The sequence below is a fragment of the Ochotona princeps genome, chromosome 16, assembly GCF_030435755.1.
Source record: "Ochotona princeps isolate mOchPri1 chromosome 16, mOchPri1.hap1, whole genome shotgun sequence".
NCBI lineage: Eukaryota > Metazoa > Chordata > Mammalia > Lagomorpha > Ochotonidae > Ochotona > Ochotona princeps.
In genome coordinates this window covers 15,549,966-15,568,123 of record NC_080847.1, presented here as the reverse complement: position 1 = coordinate 15,568,123, position 18,158 = coordinate 15,549,966, and the positions used below count along the sequence as shown (strand labels likewise).

The following is an 18,158-nucleotide window of genomic DNA, read 5'->3' as shown; positions in this document are numbered from 1 at the left end:
GTCCAGCCACAGACCAGGTGTGGTTTAGCATGTCCTACCAAAGTCCAAATGCCTGGATGGGAAACCACTGACCTTGGGACTCGAGCCAGACAGCATGGTTTGGGGACAGACATCTAGTAACAGGGCCATCCTTGAGAACAGCTTGCCCTGCCAACACACTCAGGAAGAGTGGGAGTGGGAGGGATGATCTCCAGCGTGGCAGGCACAGCTGTGGGTTAAACAATCTTCTGGGTGACACAGCCAACAGTCCAGTAGGTGCCAGCCAGGGGGAGGTCCGAGGCCTGGCTGGGCTTTCAATTCCTCTCCTGGACACAAAACTGTTCCCGGATTCCCCCCTACACACACACACACACACTCACTCACTCACACACTGGTAGGGAACCTTAGGGGACTTATAAGGCTGCCAACAGCCAAGGGCACAACAAACCCACTGGTCCCAAATGTCACCCACAAGGGTTAGAAACCCAAGGCCAGGACCCTAGCCAAAGAGAACAGATCCAGCCAGGTAGAGTCCCCCTGCCCTCCAGGCCCTCTCTCCCCAAGAGATGGTTCCAGACAGCTCCTAACTGGGCAGCGGCAGGTATTTTTCTGACACAATCCCATGAGCCTTTCCTGTCCTAGGGGCCACGCTTCCGGTTTTCTGGCGCCAATATTTGGTTCCGGTTTTGCTCGAGCACTTCCAGCATCTTCTCCATGTCGTGATCAGCCTCTATCACCTGAAAAGCAAACACCCGGGAAGCATAGGGCTGCAGCAGCCTCTGCAGCCTCCTCCCTGGCCAGCCAGCAGACAGCAGGTGGAGGGACGTGGGCAGGAGAAGCGGGGAGAGGGAGGGGTCGGTCCAGGCAGGGGCACATGGAACAGAATGCTAGAGCCACTGGCCCGCGCTTAGAGGCCCACTCCTGGAATTTTTCTCAAAACTACATGCATTTTGAAACCTATTTTTTTTCTGCACCAAAAGAAGCTTGTCATTCCATTTTCCTCCAGGCTTTGTGAAGTTCCTTACACCTTGTTACAAATTCACTCTGGTGAGTCTCACGCTGTGGCACCACACTGCTGTCTGGAGTGCCACATTAGCATCCCCAACACAAGTGCTAAGGGCTTGCATGGAGTTCCCTGTGCCACACTGGTGCAGGCAGCAAGCCCAGGTTGCCCACTGGCCTGAGGAAGGATGCCTCACAGCAGCTGGTGAGGATCCTTCACCATCAGAGAGGCAAGAGGGGAGGGTGGTCCTACACAGCCAACAAGGGCACACAGGCCACACCTTGCTACAACCCACAACAGCACCACGTGTTTGTTCCCTCTGCTGCCCGAATCCTCACTCAGCTCCAAGCCATCCAATGAAGGAGGAAGGTCACAGCATATGGCTAAGACTCAAGCCCAGGGTCAGAGGCTGCCTGGCTGACCACACTGTGCTCGACAGGTGCCATGGCTCTGGGTCAGGTGTTGGCGGCCTTCCCTCAGATGTGTTCCCCTGGTGCTCAGCTCAGCCTAGGAGCAGGCACACAGGATACAGGGCTGCCCTTCCAACTTTCCCACCTCCCCAAGCCTGAAGGACTTGCCCCACCCCTGCCATGCTGCAAAGTGCAGATACTCCCTGGGTCACTCCCCATTCTGGGAACCTACCAGAACAGGAGCTGCCACAGAGAAACGGTCTCCAGCAATGAGCCACTCCTCATAGAGGTGGTGGATGGCACGCAGGTACTCCTGCCAAAAGTCCAGGAATGCAGGCTATTGGAGGAGGCAGGAACAAAGGCCTCCCTCTAAGGGTCTCAGGGCTCAGTGGTAGAGGGGGGACATTCGGCAATGAGCTTGGGACAGGAACCCGCAGCAGCCAAGCAGGCTTGATGGGGGAGCAGTGAACGCAGAGCAAGGTGAGGGGTCGGCATGGGCACCTTTGGTCAGGGGCAGCATCAGCCACTCCACTCTGCTCCACCAGGCTTTCCTCTCAGAACCAGCCCTTCCCCAAGGGCCTGAGGCAAAGCCAAGTCTAACGCCCACACCTGGCTTTGCCTGCGTCCTGCTATTTCTACTGTGGCCAGGGCTCCGGATATACAACACAGTAACTGGGCATCACAGTGTCCAGCCTCTACACATTCCTACTGTCTTGCTGCCAAGACAACCATGGCCACTAAGTCCTCACCCAGCCTCTACAGACCTCTAGGGCACTTGCTGCCATGTTAACTGAGTGACCACCAGGTGCCAGGTCAGGGGACCTGTGCAAAGGACTCACAGGGATGGGGTTCCGGGAACAGGGACCTTGGCCAAGCCAGGGGCCTCTTACCAGCGGAATGACCTTCTCCTCCTCCCTGCATCTCTTCTTCAGCCTCTGGTAGCAGTTCTCGGGGTTAGTCCGCAGATACACTGGGGTTAAACACACCCAGGGGCTCCAGTTACTCTGTGGCAGGCTTAAAATCCACAGCCAAGGAAGAAGGGAGGAAGGCATGGGCAACGGGTGGAGAGCAGTGCCTGCCGCAGCTCAACTCACCACCAACCACCGCCTTCTGTCCGCTTTCACTGTCACCCACCTGCAATAGGCAGCCTGGCACAGGGCCTGGCATACAGCAGGTCCCAGCAGATGTGCCATGACTCTGTCCCTCCCTGTCTTTGCAAACCAGAAAAGCCTGTCACACCACAGCAGGCTCCTATTTGGAGATGGCTGTGGCCAAGGAAGGAAGCATGATGGACAGAGACCAGGAAGCTTCCTCCATGAGCCCAGAGGTCCCAGGGCAGTGTGGGTAAGGGTACCCCAAGGGTCCTAGGAGGCAGGGAGCGAAGGAAAGGCTGGCTCACCTATCAAATCAACATGCACGTCCAGGTTCCTCCCAATCCAGTTAAACCACTCGGACAAGACCACATAGTCCACTTCGGGCATCTTCCCACTGTGGAGAGAGTTGCCAGGGCGTCAGCAGCCTCAGAGAGAGCTTCTGGGGCCGTGCCATCCCCCAGAAAGGGAGTTCAGAAAGGGTTTCATTACACGGGCGTTTTGTTACATGGCCCAAAACAGCAAGAGAACAGGACCCTCAGCCGTTGGACATGAGTAACGACAGCAACTGGGCCGTGCCAGGCCTTCCACCACCCAGGGTAGCCCGCTGCAGCCAGAGCCCTGCTACATGCCATCTGAACTCCAGATGAGACAAGGACATGCGTGCTCATTCCTGGAGAACAGAGGCAGAATTCAGGCTGAGAGACAGAAGAGGTTGAGGAGGCAGACAGCAAAGCCAGGTTTACATCCGGAAATGTGTTTGCTGGAAACAATCCCTGCATGCTTGCTGCCTAAATTACTGAAGAGCTAGGCCTGGGTCTGCGTGCATCATGGAAGGCCCTGCTCTAACGGACACGGGACGCATTGCAGCGTCTGAAGTGAAAGGCCCCAAGAGAGGAGAGACCATGTCTGTGCCCAGCACTCCTGAGGGATCGCTCCACCACGGGGGGATCCAGAAGGGACAGAGACAGAGGGATGGCAGCATTTGGGCAGGTCCCACAGCAGTTAGGGGTCTCAAAGCCCAACAGAGGAAGGCTTTGCTGCTTGCCTCATTTTAAGATTTATGTATGTGAAAGGCAAGGAGAGCAAGATCTTTGCTGCTTCACTCCCCAGAGGGCTGTACTAGCCAGGGCTGGGCCAGGCCAAAGTCAGCACCTTCATCCGGGTCTTCCACATGGGTGGCAGGGACCTGCAAGCATATGGGCTGTCACCTACTGCATTTGCAGGTGCATTGGTGGAAGCCCAAGGGGAAGCAGAACAGCTATGTCAAAACAGCACTCCACATGGGACATGGTGACCCAAGTAGCGACTTTACTGGCTGCGCCCCAGCTCCTGGCCAGCAGCTCTCCCTTTAACACCTTTCCTGTGTGGGTGCCACTGGGATGGGCTCAGCCCTGCACTTGGCAAGCTGGCTCTTGGCAGCAGAGGGCTGGCGTGCCCGTGCCCATGCTGTGTGCAATGGAAACTGCTCACTGGGGCTGCAGCAGCACAACCCACAGGCACGGGCATGGAAGGGGATGGGTCCACCCAGCTCTGTATGAATTCACTCCAGCCCCATGCGGGGAGGGAGAGGGCCAAGGAAGGAGGGAGGCGAGAAGCTGGGAAAGCAGCTGAGGGAGGTGCTCTAAGGACTAAGTAGTCCCAAGAGGGCACACAGGATGGCTCACATGTGTCGCCAAAAATGCTATCACCTCCCAGAGCTGGGACCGTGGAACACAAGCACAGGCCAGGCTGCCCGCAGCCCAGAGAAGCCAACACCAAACCAAAAGCACCATGGCCCAGGGTCCTGAGTACCTGTGGGCACGCTGCAGATGCCCAGGGATGGGCTTGATTCCCACAGCTCCCACAGGAGCAGCATAGGATGTCCAGCCCAGGGCTCGGCAGCAGCGAACTGAGGGGCTTCCCTAGCAGCACTCCTATCCCAGTGCTGGGAAAAGAATCCAGCTGACCTGTTTGTTGTGACCTGCCCCACCCCCTACACCCTATCAAACCAGGGCCCAGAGAGCCCTGACTGCACACAGTGTGGATGAGAACAGATGCCCCATGCTCAAACACTAGCTGCCTTGTATACCCCATCTCCTTATTTCACAAACCTCACAGGGCTGAGATTAGTCCCAACTTAGAGATGAGAGAGGCAGATACAGAGAGGGTCATGTTCGAGCCTGGCTCCCTGCCACCCCCAAACTCATGTCCTCCCTGCTCTGTCGCTGGAGCACGGATCACGCCCAGAGCGACCTGGACTCCAGAGAGCCACAACTCTTGGACCCTTGACCCAGGCTGACCAGAGCTGGGGCAAGACAGGTGGAAGGACCCAGGAGAGTGGACCTGGCGGAGCTCTCTGCAAGGTGACACTAAAGCATCTTGCCAAAGAACTCAGTGCTCCGTCACAAGTGGCTTCAAGTGGCAAACACCATTTCTGGGGAACAGCAGAAAGCTCTGAAAACTCCCAGTTACTCAGAAATATCGCACTGTGGATGAGCGGCTTCCTGCAGGAGCTCCAGGGAGACATCACAAATCCATCCCTAAGCCATTCTTCCTGTCACCCATCCCTCTGCAGCTCTGGCTTCCTACTGTCTCAAGAGAGGCAACCTACAGCCTGTGGCTGAAGCAACCAGGACACAGGTGAAATGCAGGGACCACGGGCGGTGGGCAGCACAGCCTGGAATGCCATCCCAGGATCTGACTCCCATTCTCATGACCACCCACAGGCCCAGGGAGGCCCCAAGGGAGCCATGGGAGCAGAACGCCAGCAGGAGTGCCGAGGTGTGGGGCCAGGAAGCTCCCTGCTGGCCAGCTGGCTGCTGGCCACACTGCTCAGAACACAGCCTCACTGGGGCACCTGTGAGGAAGGTGGACTGGGGGCCCGGCCCAGCCTCACTGAAGCAGACCTTGCATGACAGCAAGGTGCACAGGACTTCCAGGGAGAAGCCAGTGCTGAGGGCCCAGGGGGAACAGCCTCCCCAGGGGACCAAGCGCCTGCCTTTAGGGGACTTCTGTGGGCTCTGAAGCCTGCAGCTGTTAAGGAGGGAGCTGGAGCTGCAGCTGCCGCTGGCCACTTCCTCATCTCCTGCAAGCCCCATATACCAGAGTGCCCAGCACCCCTCACCACCAGCTCGTGACCACGGGCAGCCTCCACCCAGGCAGTCAGGGACACTGGCCTCGTCATCATATCTCAGTTCCTCATCTGCTGATGGACTCAAAAACCAGATGACAACCACAGCTCCTGTCCAGGCAAAGTCACCTGCATTTCCATGGGGCACTGGGCAGGTCCAGGTCACACAGCAACGCCCTGCCCTTCTTGGGCACTCTGGGGTATGTGGCTGCAGCAGGGGATATTCCACAAGGCTCACCCACTGTCCTCAATGAGAAGTGAGGAAGCTACTGTTTGCTGTAGGAGCAGAAGAACACATTACAGAGCAGAACACAAAACCCAGGTGAATCCCCAGGACCAAAGGTGAAACTGTTAAGAACAGGTGGCTGCTCTGAGCCCCAGGGGCCAGGTAGACAAGGTGAGGAGGCAGCACAAGTTGGGGGAAGTCAATGGGAGGGTCTAGGGGCTCCCTGCAGGCCATGGTGGGTGGCCTGGTCCTCCAGGGTGTCCCAAGGCCACATGTCAACGTTTGATAGTCTTTGGTCTCATCAAGTGAAGCTGGGGACAAGGTCTCAAGGTTCCGACCTGGCTTTCAGGGAAACGTGCCCACTTGGAGGTTGCAGAGGCTTAAAGCAATCAGAACAGAAACAGGAACTCTATGAATTTCTTCTTGAAGTTCATTGTCCTCCAAAGAAATCCTAGCCCCAGCTGCCAAGCATTCTGGGAAGACTGGAGGAGAGGGTAGAAGAGTGTAAAAGATACATTCTCTTGCTGTACTGCCCACAAAACAGGTCAGGCCATGGCCCACATGGCCTGGACCAATGCCATGGCCACAGCAATTAGGAAAGGCAGGATGGACTCATTGAAGGTACAATCATGAGGGAGGAGGGGTGTGAGCTGGCAAAGTCATGATCATGAGCTAAACCATGGCTCAGGATGAGATGGGACAGACAGCTCCCAGGGTGTTCCCCTGGTGGTGGGTGGCCAACGCTGGGGGCAGGAAAGCTGTAGGATTACTGACTTTACCAAGACCAAGGTGAGCAAGGAGCCAGGCAAAGACCACAAGACCCAAACTGCACACCCCCATCCGAAGGCTCTTCGGGGACTGTCAGTGGGAATGGAAGATGAGAGATTCCAGGAGTTTAGATTCTGACTGCCACGGCAAACTCCAGAGCTGACATGGGAGCCAGGCCCATGCAGTCACGTCCCTGACCTAGGCTGGTCCACTCAGCAGGAGTTGCCCACTGCCACACACAATCCACTCAGCTGGCTGTCATCGGCATCCACACACACACATGCACACACAGGCACCAGTGGCATCCTCTCCCAGGAAGCCCTACCCTACTGCCCAGGCTTACACCACAAGTTACACTTCTAGTCACAGCAGTAAACAAAACCACTTCTCTCTTCTGCCTGTCCTCTGGCTTAGGAGCCAGGCAGTAGGAAGCCAAGACACAGCTATGGGCTGAGTCAGCCCAGCGGCAGACTGCCCACAGCTGGATGGGGATGCAGCTCTGACATGGGGAGTGCCGCCTCCTGGAAGAGCAAGCCCAGCAGCAGAGCCTGACGCAGCGGCCAAAGTCATGGTCAGCACTTGCCCTGGCTGCCAGCCCCAGGCCCTGCAGCTTTGGTCTGATGTGCAAGGTGGGATGGGGATTAAAGACTAGGCAAAGGCTCTCACTAGGAGGGGGAGCCACACCTCAAGTCATGGTAGCTCAGGACCCATGAAGTAGCCCCCTCAAAGGAAAGCAGGCTTTCCCAGGCATGTAGACCTAGGAAACAAGCAGGCCAGAGGTCAAAGAGCAGCCAGGGGCACCAGCCAAGGGTCAGATTTGTGCTGGATCCACTCTGGGGAAATGAAGTCCCTCAGACTCAACCCCTGTCCTATGGGAGTTGGTGGTTGAGATGCCCCACACCCCACATGGAAGTGCCAGGGTCCCTGCTCCACCTTCCTGACAGTGAAGACTTTGGGAGGCAGGGTCAAGTAACTGGGCTGCTGCTACCCATGCAGAAGAGCCAGATTCAGCTGCCAGCTCCCAGTTCCCTCCTGGGCCCAACCCAATCACTGCAGACATTTGAGGCATGGCACCAAGAGATAGGAAGATCACTCTCACTCTCCAACATCATTTTATAAGTCACACCACATCACACATGCACTACAGTAGATCAAATTCTCTAGTAACCCTGATTCTCTACCTCCCCCAATATCCTTGCACTTGCCCATGGAACTCTCTAGGCCCTTAAACCTCCCATGGCTGGGCTCCCATGATCATGTGACCTGCTGCAGCCAATGGACTGTGACTTGGCCAAGAGCAGGGCTTTGTAAAGGCACTCCTACCCTCTGCCCCTGGGGCCAACAGGAGATGTCCGGCCAGCCCATGGTCCCAGGAGGCAGAGAGGGGTCACTTCAAAGAGGGCTCAGCTGCCTACTGAGGTTGGGTTAGGATAGCCGGCCCACAGACACCTCACTGATCCAGGCCATGGTCTGCAGAGCTGGCTGGGCAGGAATTGCAGGCCCGGCCTGAGCAGTTTTGGGATTGTCTGTTACAGTGTGACCGGAGTGATGGATAATTGGTACAATGCAGTCGGTATCTGCCATGTGTCCACCAAACATTATCTCCAATTTCAGAAACTTAGTTGCTTGATAATTCATTGGGAACTGGGCAAACCACGTACCTTCTGTATAGGTTTTCTACAAAAACATATCTGGCGCTGTGAATTGACCGCTCCATCAACCGAACAGGTGATGTCTAAAGGGAAGCAAGAAGCGGTCACTACCTCAGGCAAGAGGGGTGAGCACCTGGAGCACACTGAAGGTGAGGATACAGAGGCCACTGACAAAGGTGCCCCCACCTTCCCTTCCTAAGAGATACAGATTCATAAAAGAGTGATGGCTATGGCTGCAGGAACCTAGGCCCACATACAAGGTGCAGCTCTGCGGCCATCCAGTCTTTAATAGCTGGTAGGAAGATTCTGGCTGTTTCAGAGGGTCCCTATTGCACTGTCCTCTCTTGCAGGATCTCTTCAGCCACCGTCTTTTCTAACAGGTTCTACCCCTGGTCACAACCCAGCTGATGAAAGGGGCCCACACAGCCATATCTGCACCCCCTCTACTTCTGCCCCCAATACCTGATGCTCACGTCAGGCTCAACCTGTCAGACTCTCTCAAGAATGGGCTGACAAGCCAGGCTATGTGAAGGTCGGGCAGGCGACCCTCAGGCAGGCAGACAAGGCCCGCACTCAAGTTCCCAGGAGGACTGGCTAAAACAGATGGCTGGGCCCTCATTCCCACAGTCTCTGGTCCTCATACAGCTGCAAAGCAGGAAACCCTGGTACCAGCTAGCTGGGCTTTCCTGTGAGTGTTCCTCCATGGCTATCACATCCCCGAACTGGAAAGAGGTTTAGGGGGAAGTTGCAGCCAGGCACCTGAGACACACCTGCGGGCGCGTGTGCTGTTCCAGCATGGTGAGCTGCACGTACGTCTGCAGTGTGAGGCCCCATCGCCAGGCATCTCGGTACATCAGGCTCTGCAATAGACAAGGCGCACCTGTGGGACCTGGCCTCACCACTCACTTGCTGTAATCTTGACAAGCCTACACAGCAGCAGAAATGGCCGCAACAGGGTCTCAGAGCCAGAGACTATGTGGCAACTGTGCAATGGCCCAGTGACAGCCATTCTTGAACACAAGCCCCATTGTGGTCTGTCCTCTCCTCGAGTGAGCTGGCTGGACCAGCTCATTCCTGTCGCCCTCCCCTCCCCTCCTTGGTACTGAATTCTAGGTGAAGGCCACTCGCTGCTTCAGAGCCACTTCCATCTTCTTGAACCTCCCACCACTTTTTCTTCAGCCCTTGAGCTTCCTCAGTGCTCCCCAGATCTGCCCAACATGGTCCCAGATCTGCCCAGTGGGGTCCCATGGGACTCAGGCCTCTGCACCTGCTTTTCCTGCTGTCCAAACACTTCCTCCAGACATCTGCCAAGCCACTGCTCAAAGGCTATCCCGTTTGAGACAGAGGCCCACCCACAGCCCATCCATTCCTCTATCGCCTGTTACTACAAACCTTCTGCTCCGGAGCCCAGCACCACTGTTCTCATTCTGCTCCTTGGCACATTTCTGTTCTCCGTTTTCCTCTGGATACAAACTAATGCAACAAAACGGTCTGTTTTGTCCAGAATGCAGGCCTGTAGGAGACTCACCAGTCCTGACGTATTCTGGCATAAAACTCATTGGAAACTCCATCCCTTCCTAAAAGACACAGAGACCAAGCAGGCCTGGGCTTCTGAGGCAGGGGTGCTGGCCTGGGACATGGTATCCCCGATCCCTGACATTGGCATTTAGCCCTGGCTGTGATGGAGCGCAGATGGGCCTAAGGTTTTCTGTCACTCAACAAGGGATGGGCCTGGAGCTTCCCCACGGGCACGGAGGTGAACTGCTTTTCGTCCCATGGGATTCCTTACTGATTCTGCAAGCTTCTGCCTTAAGAAAAGTCCTTTCCCTTCCTTCAATGTACTTCTGGGCACCCATCCCCACCCACTGTATTCCATAGGAGATTGTCTTTCTGCCTCCCCACATGATAATACCAGGGCCAGAACAGGGGCTTTGAATTACTCACTGCCCCAGCACGCAGAACAGCATCTGCCACATGGCATGCATGCAATAAAATAGGGCTGAGTGAACAAATGAATGAATGAGCAAGCACTTGTAAAGTAGGGAGCAGTGGGCCTCCATTCTACTCTAGCAAAGAAGGGTGAACCAAATGGGCTCCATCCCTGCCCCTACAGATGCACACATGGAGATGCCAATGTTGTTGCTGACAATGAGGAGGCAGCACCTGCTCCCAGGTCGAAAGTTCAGACCCACATCCATCATCTACCCACTGTGTGACCTTGGGCAACGTGAAAAGTGAGACTAACTGTCCCCAAGCCATGAGAGCCAACATCACTCTGAAGCTCTCTCTGGCAAGAGTCGGATCTTCACCATCTTGTTCATGCAGCCAGAGCAGAGCCTCGTGGGTAGGCAAGGAACACAGTCAGTCCCCTTGCTTGAGGAAGCAGACGGGGCAGGACGGGACGGGGTGAGGCAGCTCCTGATACTCAGCAGTGCCGAGTGCAGACCCGCTCAGGGGTACACCAAAAAACCTGGCTACTTTGTGAGGCCCCGGGGGCTAGGCCTGAGAAAACCTGGATTCTGAAGGTTCTAGAATGAGATGGAGCATGGAAAGGAGATGGCCAGCCGGGCAGCCATCTGGGGAGCAGCTAAGATCATCTGCTTGGAGTGGGGAGTAGGCCCGGTTTCTGGGCATGTCCCCACCACCCAGGCCTTGGGGACCGTGGCGCTCAGAACACCATTAAGCTGCTCTTCTTCCCCTCTTCCTCCTGCTCCTCTTTCAACTTGGCTTCTGAGGGCGGAAGAGATCTCAAGCGCAGGCCCCAGCCCCACATCCCGCAGCACAGAAGGATATGCTGGGGCTTCATGCAAGAAACAACCCCACTCACCAGAGGATTGTGGCCACGCACATTTCTCCACTTGGACACAGGCTCCATTAACACCTGCAAAGCAAGAAAACATCAGAGTGTGGTCGTGTCTCAGCTTAAAGCCCTGTAACTGTGGGCAAGTGCTAATACAGAGAGAAGGGGACAAGCAAGATCCAGGTGCCTGGCTCAACGGGCCAAAAGAGCTGATCCACCCCCTTTGTGAGGCCACAACTCCCTCCAGATGTGGTTTCCTGACATGACTCCCAGATAGGACCTTAGAGGCACTATCCCGCCCTGCTGCAGCACGGTGGCAGCAAAACCAGCATCCCACAGAAGCACCAGCTTGTATCCCAGCTGTGCCAGTTCTGATCCAGTTCCCTGCTTATGGCCTGGGAAAGCAGTCGAAGACGGTCCAAGTGCTTGGACCCCTACACCTGCACTAAGAGATCTGGATGAAGCTCTAGGTTCCTGGCTTCAACCTGCCCTAGCTTTAGCTGTTGCGGCCATGTGGGGAATGAACCAGCGAATACATCTCTCCCTCTCTAACTCTTCCAAAGAAAGAAATCTCAATAACAGAAAGACAAAGAAATACTATCCAGCTCTGTCTCCAAGAGCAGACACAACCCACAAATCTGGCTATGCTGCCTTTCCAGGTCAAGGCTGGCTTGCCCCAACCCTCCTCCACGCGTTCCCTCTGAGCCTTTCCTGCTTACGGCATCAGGTGGGACAAGCCAGCAGAAAGTCAGCTGGGACAGGTCTGATATCTCGCTTCCCCACCTGAAGTTCACCTGTGACCCCAGTAGCCCACTTGCCCGTCTCCTCCCAGTCATCTCCACATGGGTTTCTTCAGTGTGCTCCCTGCCTCGCTGCTTTGGAGCTGCCCTTCCCCTCTGGGCCTGCCTGCGCCTTTCCGGTGACTGCAAGCTTCTCCAAGACACACAGCAGGTTCCATGCTGGGCATTCCTAGGACCGCCACCTGTGCTCTGGACACTCAGCACTGGGGCAGGCCTAGACACAGGGAAAGCCTTTTTAGGTATGTAGGTGTATTCTGGGCAAGATTTTTTTTTCTTAATTTGAAAGGCAGATTTATAAAGAAAAAGAGCCCAATATGGTGACCTAGCAGCTAAAGCGCTCACCTTGAACACCCTGGGATCCCATATGGGCGCCAGTTCTATCCTAGCAGCTCCACTTCCCATCCAGCTCCCTGCTTGTGGCCTGGGAAAGCAGTAGAGATTGCCAAAAAACTTGGGACCTTGCGCCCGTGTGGCAGACCCAAAAGAAGCTCCTGGTTCTTGGCTTCAGATCGGCTCAGCTCTGGTTGTTGTGGCCATTTGCGGAGTGAAGCAGCAGATGGAAGTCTCTTTCTCTCCGTAAATGCGCTTTTCCAATAAGAATAAACAAATCTAAAAGAGAGAAACATCTTCCATCCGCTTGCAATGATCGCCTCACCTACAACTAAGGCCGCATTCCATGAGGTGATGATCCCTACACCCGGCACCCAACACTGTACTCCTGAGCTGAGGTGTTCACTTTTGTCTTATTACCCCTGCTGCTGTCATCAGCAAGCTCCTAGGTCTTTAACAAGAATCCAGGCCTTCCAAAATGCCACCAGCATCCCAGCACAGGGGAGGTGCTCTGAGCTCCTCAACTCTAGCCCCATGAGTCGAGTCGTGGTGGAGTCATCGTCATAGGACACACTACACATCAAGCTCACAGCTAAGATCTACCATGTGACAAAAGCAGCAACCAGGAAAGGCTGCTTGGGATGATCTACAGGGGGCCCTCTCCCAGCCTAGTCGCACAGGACATGAGCTCAATTCTCCCAATAGGTTAATACCAGGAGTATTGACCTAGCCTGGGGGATCAGGGTTCCCAGGGGTGCTCAGTCTCACCAGGGGAGCTGTGCCTGACATGGTACCACAAGCAGGTTAAGCACCAGAGAGTTCTTCTCATCAGTCAGCAATGCTAGAACTCCATTCCCAGCCAAGGACAGACCCTGCAGGCAGGTCTGCCCATGGCAACCTCCTCAGGCAGCATGTGGACATAAGTAAGATGGAGACACACAGTGGGCCTCCCGAGCAAGCCACACACCATTCAATGGAAGCAAAAACAAAACAAGACAAGATGGAAGGAGGGCAAGAAAATGACTTATAATGATGCAACTACAAGATCTGTAGCAAACCACAAAAAGCCACACACAGTGAATGGGACACCACTAGCAACTGGAAGAGGACAACAGGTTAGATATCACTGGGAATACCATCATCTTGTATCATTGTGCCTGGGTTCAAGGCCCGACTCTGCCTCCATCCTGCTTCCATCCTCCTGGGAGGCAGCAGGTGATGGCTCAAGTAGTTAGGCCCCCAGTGTAGACGACTCTGAAAAAGTCTGTGGGGTTGTTTTTAGTGACGGGGCTTTCAATGAGCCCAAGGTTGTACTGACTGTGCTTTGTGCACACGGACGGACTGCACACTGTACATTCCGGCCTTACTCAACAACCTGACTTCTCTTCTTCCCCTACAGACCCTCTGGTGGCCAGATGGGGGTAGGGTGGAGAGGGGGATATGCTTCAAGTGTAAAATACACTCACTTCCAGAGACCTACTAGGAAAACCAGAAAAACCAGAATGCAAACTAGCCCACTGGTGGATTATCTTACATTTGAGAGAGCTGTACAGAGACAGAAACAGACATGCCAGCCATGGCCTGGGCTGAGCCAGGCTGAAGCTGAGAGCTGAGGCTCCATCCCTGGCCATCCCCCTGGATGGCAGGGCCACAGCTACTTGAGCCACCACCCGCTGCCTCCCAGGAGGAAGGAAGCAGGATGGAGGCAGAGTCGGGCCTTGAACCCAGGCACAATGATACAAGATGATGGTATTCCAAGTGATATCTCAACTGCTAGGCTGAGCACTTGTCCCCACTGATGGTTTTTACAATGATCACATATTGACATGATAGTATCTGGCAGGGGTGTGATATTCAATAGGCTATTCTTTTTGCTTTTTTTTTTTCCCATGAGGTTATTAGAAACATAAATTATGAGGCTGGTGCCAGCTTAGGAGCTTAGGAGCACCAATTCCAGTCCACTTGTGAGCTAGCTCCCTGCCAATGCAACTGGGAAAAGCAGCGGAAGATGGCCCAGATGCCCGGGTCCCTACACCCATGTGGGAGACCTAGAACAAACTCCTTGCTTTAGCTTGGCCCAGTCCTGGCTGTTGCACCATTTGGGGAGTGAAGCAGTAGACTGAAGACTTCTCTCTGCTACCTCCTCCCTCTCTCTCTCTCTCCTTCAAATAAATAAATAAAAACAATAGTAACTCTGTGTCATACTCCACAAATATATCCTATCAAGTGTTTTTGGGTCCCCCTGCTCCCAGTGTGGAGGCCATACCTCGACATCTGTGGTGTTGGAGAAGAACTCCAGGCATGTCGTCTTCCCGCTGGCAATGTTGCCTTCCACACAGATCTGGAAAAGACAAATGTATGTTAGCCAGAAACTGGGCGCCTGGGGGAATGGCTGGAACTAATTTCTAGGAGAGGCTCTCAGGCAAACTGCATGACTGGCTGGATGCTGAAACAAATAGCAAGCTGACTGGAGAACTAAAGTCCCTCCTCACTAGCTCCAAGCATCCACAGAAACAGATCAACCACCCTACCCTGGCTGAACCCAAGCGTTCCCTCCAGACCCCACCTCACTCTTTCAATCCCCTAGTCTACCCACAGCCTGTCTACCAGGCCCCTCCTCAGATGGTTTGGCCCCTTACACCTAAGCTCCTGTCCCCTACCCAGAGTCCAATTTAAAGGTCTTGAGGGGGTTGCACATGGCCCATTATCTAGAATCTAACATGTCATTTCATGCAGAAAAAAGCACTCAGTCACATGAAAACTGCCAAAATCCAGAGTGGCTGTGATCATCCCATAAATAACTGGGCAGAGTCGTAGTGGTGCAGCAGGTTAAGTTCCCATTGTCTGAAGGGTTGTGCTTCTCCGCCTTGGCACCAATGCACACAACAGTGATATGAGAGCTTTTACACACTTTACAAGGAAGCCACAATTCAGACCAATTACACCACAGTCCTAGGTGTAGGATATCGGTTTCAAAGCCCGGCAGGATTCCCCTGCCTGAGCAGGCACTGGTCCACAGCAGGCTCTCTCCATGTGGGAGTAGTGGGGCACCAGCTACAGAAGCGCCACCACCTGAGTCTGTTGAACACAAGGTGGCAGCAGGCAGCAGTGAGACCCTTGTGTAAGATTTGCAGACCACCAGAGAAAGTATATCTCAGCCAAAGATACAGAAAGAATTTAGATGGCCTTTATTCCAGGAAATCACTGTCATGGACTTCCCTTCCCCATGCAGGGGAAAGGCAGACGTGGAGGAGGGGGCTGCAAAGGGAAGAACAGCCAGGAAGAGTGGTGCAAAGGGCGGGGGGAGGGGCATGTTTAAACTCCCTTCAACACAAAAGCTGGAGCGGAAGCTGGAGCAGGATCACTACGGTCCTTCATTGGTGCAGCAATGATCTCACTGCCTCAAGGGCCCCGCCAGAACTTGGCCCTCCATTCCAGGTTACAGCCTGGGACAGGGCTCAAAGCAAGCTCCGCCCTCCTCTGGTTACCATGGCAACCATCACCTTGGAACCAGGCTTCAGCTTGCGACCCTCCAGCCAGAGGCTGCATGGCTGCCTGGCTGCCCTGCTGGTGGCTCAGGATTCCAACTGACCCAAGCAGGGAGGGGGGGCTCTGCCTAAGTCACAGGAAACAGCACACAGCAGACGCCCCTCAGGGGCAGGGGCGGGGTGGCACACACAGGCACACAGGGACCAATCTAGGGAAATAAGGGCCATGTGGCTGGCTCCATACACACAGCGAAGAGGAGTTCACAGGCAAGCCTGGCAGGCTCATCTCATGATTCCCAGAGGGCTTCAGGCACACCCACGGAAAATCCCAGCAACACCTGCCTTGCCTGGGCACCCACTGTATGGGACTATGCCCAGCGACACTTCCTCTTGCTCCAATCCTAGCAAGTGTCCAGGGAACTGGACAAATACTTTCACCACAGACAAGTCTACCCTCCAATTCCCACCAGCTCACTCCTTCAGAACCCCAAACTCCAAAATCAACCCAAGTGAGAGTGGCAAAAAGGCACAAAGGGACCCCACTAGGAGGACTAATGAATGTGACTTTCTTGTTGCTCTTGGGGGGAAAAATTACTTTTCCCGGAGCTGGTATTGTGGTACAGTTGGCTAAACAGGCACCTGTGACATTAGTATACCATTTGAGTGCCAGTTCGAGTCTTGGCTGCTCCATTTCCAATTGAGCCCTTTACTAAGGCACTTGGGAAAGCAGATGGGTCAAGTGCTTAGGCCCCTGTCACTCATGGGGGAGATAGGATGGGCAGGAGGGGGTCAATGGGTGGGTATCTAGCGTGGCCTTTCACAATCATTCCTGAAACCTTAACAGTCCAAGCACACCTGAAGGCCATGAGGGAAAACCTTTCCACGCTAACCTCTGAGTAGATGCTAGGGCCAACGACCAAGGGTGAGGGGCCAGCCTGTCTTAGCCCTGGCAACCCTCCTGCACCTGTACTATGGGCACAGAGGCTCTCATTCTCCCCCCTCCAAAGCTAAAACTAAAATTAACCTACAGTGGCCCTGCATATAAAAACAGACTTACCACTGACTTTTTCTCTTTTTCATTTTCTCTACCTTTATCTACAAAACAAGACAAAAAATCAACTTGTAAACCCAGTTTTTAAAACTCACTCTTCTCCATCCCAGCTTGCAAAAAGGACATTTTTGTGCTTGCTCCCCAGGCTTAAACCTGGTTTCCACTTCTGGAGCCCCTGGAGGATGAGTGGAGGCACCTGCTTGCGATCCTGCCTGGAGTCAGGTGCGCACATCAGGGCCCCACGCGTGCGCAAATGCTTCCTCCAGACCGGCTGTGTCCCCTTTTGCACACACGTTGTATTTCAGAGGTTTACAGGAAGGTACACGAAAACGCCAAGAGAGTATGGCAGGCACAGGTGTGGGGCAGGGACCGGCGGCGTCGCCCAGGCTCAGCAAGGCTTTCTCGGGGCCTTTTAACCGTGGCTCCCGAACCTATGCTCCTCCATACTCTGGCTGAAGCCTGGTGAGAGGCCGCTCCCAGCTCCCATCTAACCCTCCCAAAAATCAGACTAGGAAATGAGCCGGGAGCCCCGAGCCCTGCCGCCACTCTCAGCGTCCCTTTCCCAACCCACAACCCAATCGACACCGAAGTCGGGGGAGCCCTGGTGACGGCTCCGCCGCACCCCCAGGGAAGAAGGAATTTCGGGGGAGGGGGACCACGACGCGGGGAGTTGGGGGAGGGGGACCACGACGCGCCGCCGGCGAGAGGAACAGACGACCTGAGTAGTCCGGCGGCCAGGCTGGCCGCTGCGCCCCGCTGCTCCCCGAGCCCACGCAGCGTAGCGCCCGAGCTGCCCAGCCCCGCAGCGGCTGCAGCAGCATGGCCGAGAGGGAGATCTCGGCAGCTGGCTTCCTTCCTGCCCGAGCGCCGTCCGCAGCACGTCCCGCCCCGGCGCTCCGCCCAGGGCCCGCAGGCCCCCGCGAGCTGCAGCTGGGCCCGGTCCCTTAAAGAGACCTCGCCGCTTTTCTGATTCCTTGGGAAAAGGCTTGATTTCTAATCCTTGCAGGGAAGAGGGCGGTGAGGCGGGGAGTGCTAATGATTGTGAATTACTTCAGCAAGCACCTACTCTCACCTGTATTTTTGTCACTCCCATTCTTGGAGGTGGAGAGTTGCTAACCTGTTCACGATGATCAAAAACATTCATTAAACGGCAGAGTGGAGTTCCAGCCCAAACCTCTTGCTTAGAAGCCAGTAATCTTTCCTCTCTGCAGCCTGCGCTAGATTGCTTGGGGAAGACCACACCCAACATACCAACTAAACAGACAACTAGCGAGTGGAAAGGAGAACTGCACCTCCTGGATCTGCTCAGCAAAAATCCTGCCTTAGGGCTGGCGTTGTGGCACAGGCGGTAGCCAAGGCAGCATCCCAGATGGGCACTAGTGGGTGTCCCGGTTGCTCCACTTGGGATCCATCTCCCTGCTAATGTGCCTGGGAAAGCAGTGCTGGAT

The 18,158-nt window shown here is 55.0% G+C and overlaps 1 protein-coding gene across 3 annotated transcripts; it reads right to left on the bottom strand.

The window, feature by feature from the left end:
* Positions 1–428: 428 nt before the first annotated feature.
* On the bottom strand, positions 429–18,154 carry TK2 (thymidine kinase 2). 3 transcript variants are annotated; one of them, XM_058674541.1, is made up of 10 exons: positions 17,783–18,154; positions 14,438–14,512; positions 11,069–11,122; positions 9,634–9,714; positions 9,012–9,101; positions 8,251–8,324; positions 2,792–2,880; positions 2,283–2,362; positions 1,625–1,705; positions 429–716 (listed from the first exon to the last, which is right to left on the bottom strand). In XM_058674541.1, the coding sequence occupies exons 5-10, from the start codon at positions 9,093–9,095 to the stop codon at positions 618–620; spliced, it is 507 nt and encodes a 168-aa protein (XP_058530524.1). In that variant the 5' UTR covers positions 9,096–9,101; positions 9,634–9,714; positions 11,069–11,122; positions 14,438–14,512; positions 17,783–18,154; the 3' UTR covers positions 429–617. The 3 variants fall into 3 exon arrangements, with proteins under 3 accessions (XP_058530524.1, XP_058530523.1, XP_058530522.1); XM_058674540.1 differs by lacking the exons at positions 9,634–9,714; positions 17,783–18,154 and adding exons at positions 16,717–16,754; positions 17,429–17,597 and having other exon boundaries at positions 433–716; XM_058674539.1 differs by lacking the exon at positions 9,634–9,714 and having other exon boundaries at positions 433–716; positions 17,783–17,910.
* Positions 18,155–18,158: the final 4 nt, after the last annotated feature.

Excerpts from the sequence above, each read along its gene's own strand:
- TK2 (XM_058674540.1), bottom strand. The coding sequence starts at position 17,531 with ATGCTGCTGCAGCCGCTGCGGGGCTGGGCAGCTCGGGCGCTACGCTGC. Across the intron at positions 16,755-17,428 it reads CTGGCCGCCGGACTACTCAG|ATAAAGGTAGAGAAAATGAA; the intron begins GTCGTCTGTTCC and ends CTTGTTTTGTAG. Across the intron at positions 2,881-8,250 it reads GTAGAAAACCTATACAGAAG|TGGGAAGATGCCCGAAGTGG; the intron begins GTACGTGGTTTG and ends CTCTCTCCACAG.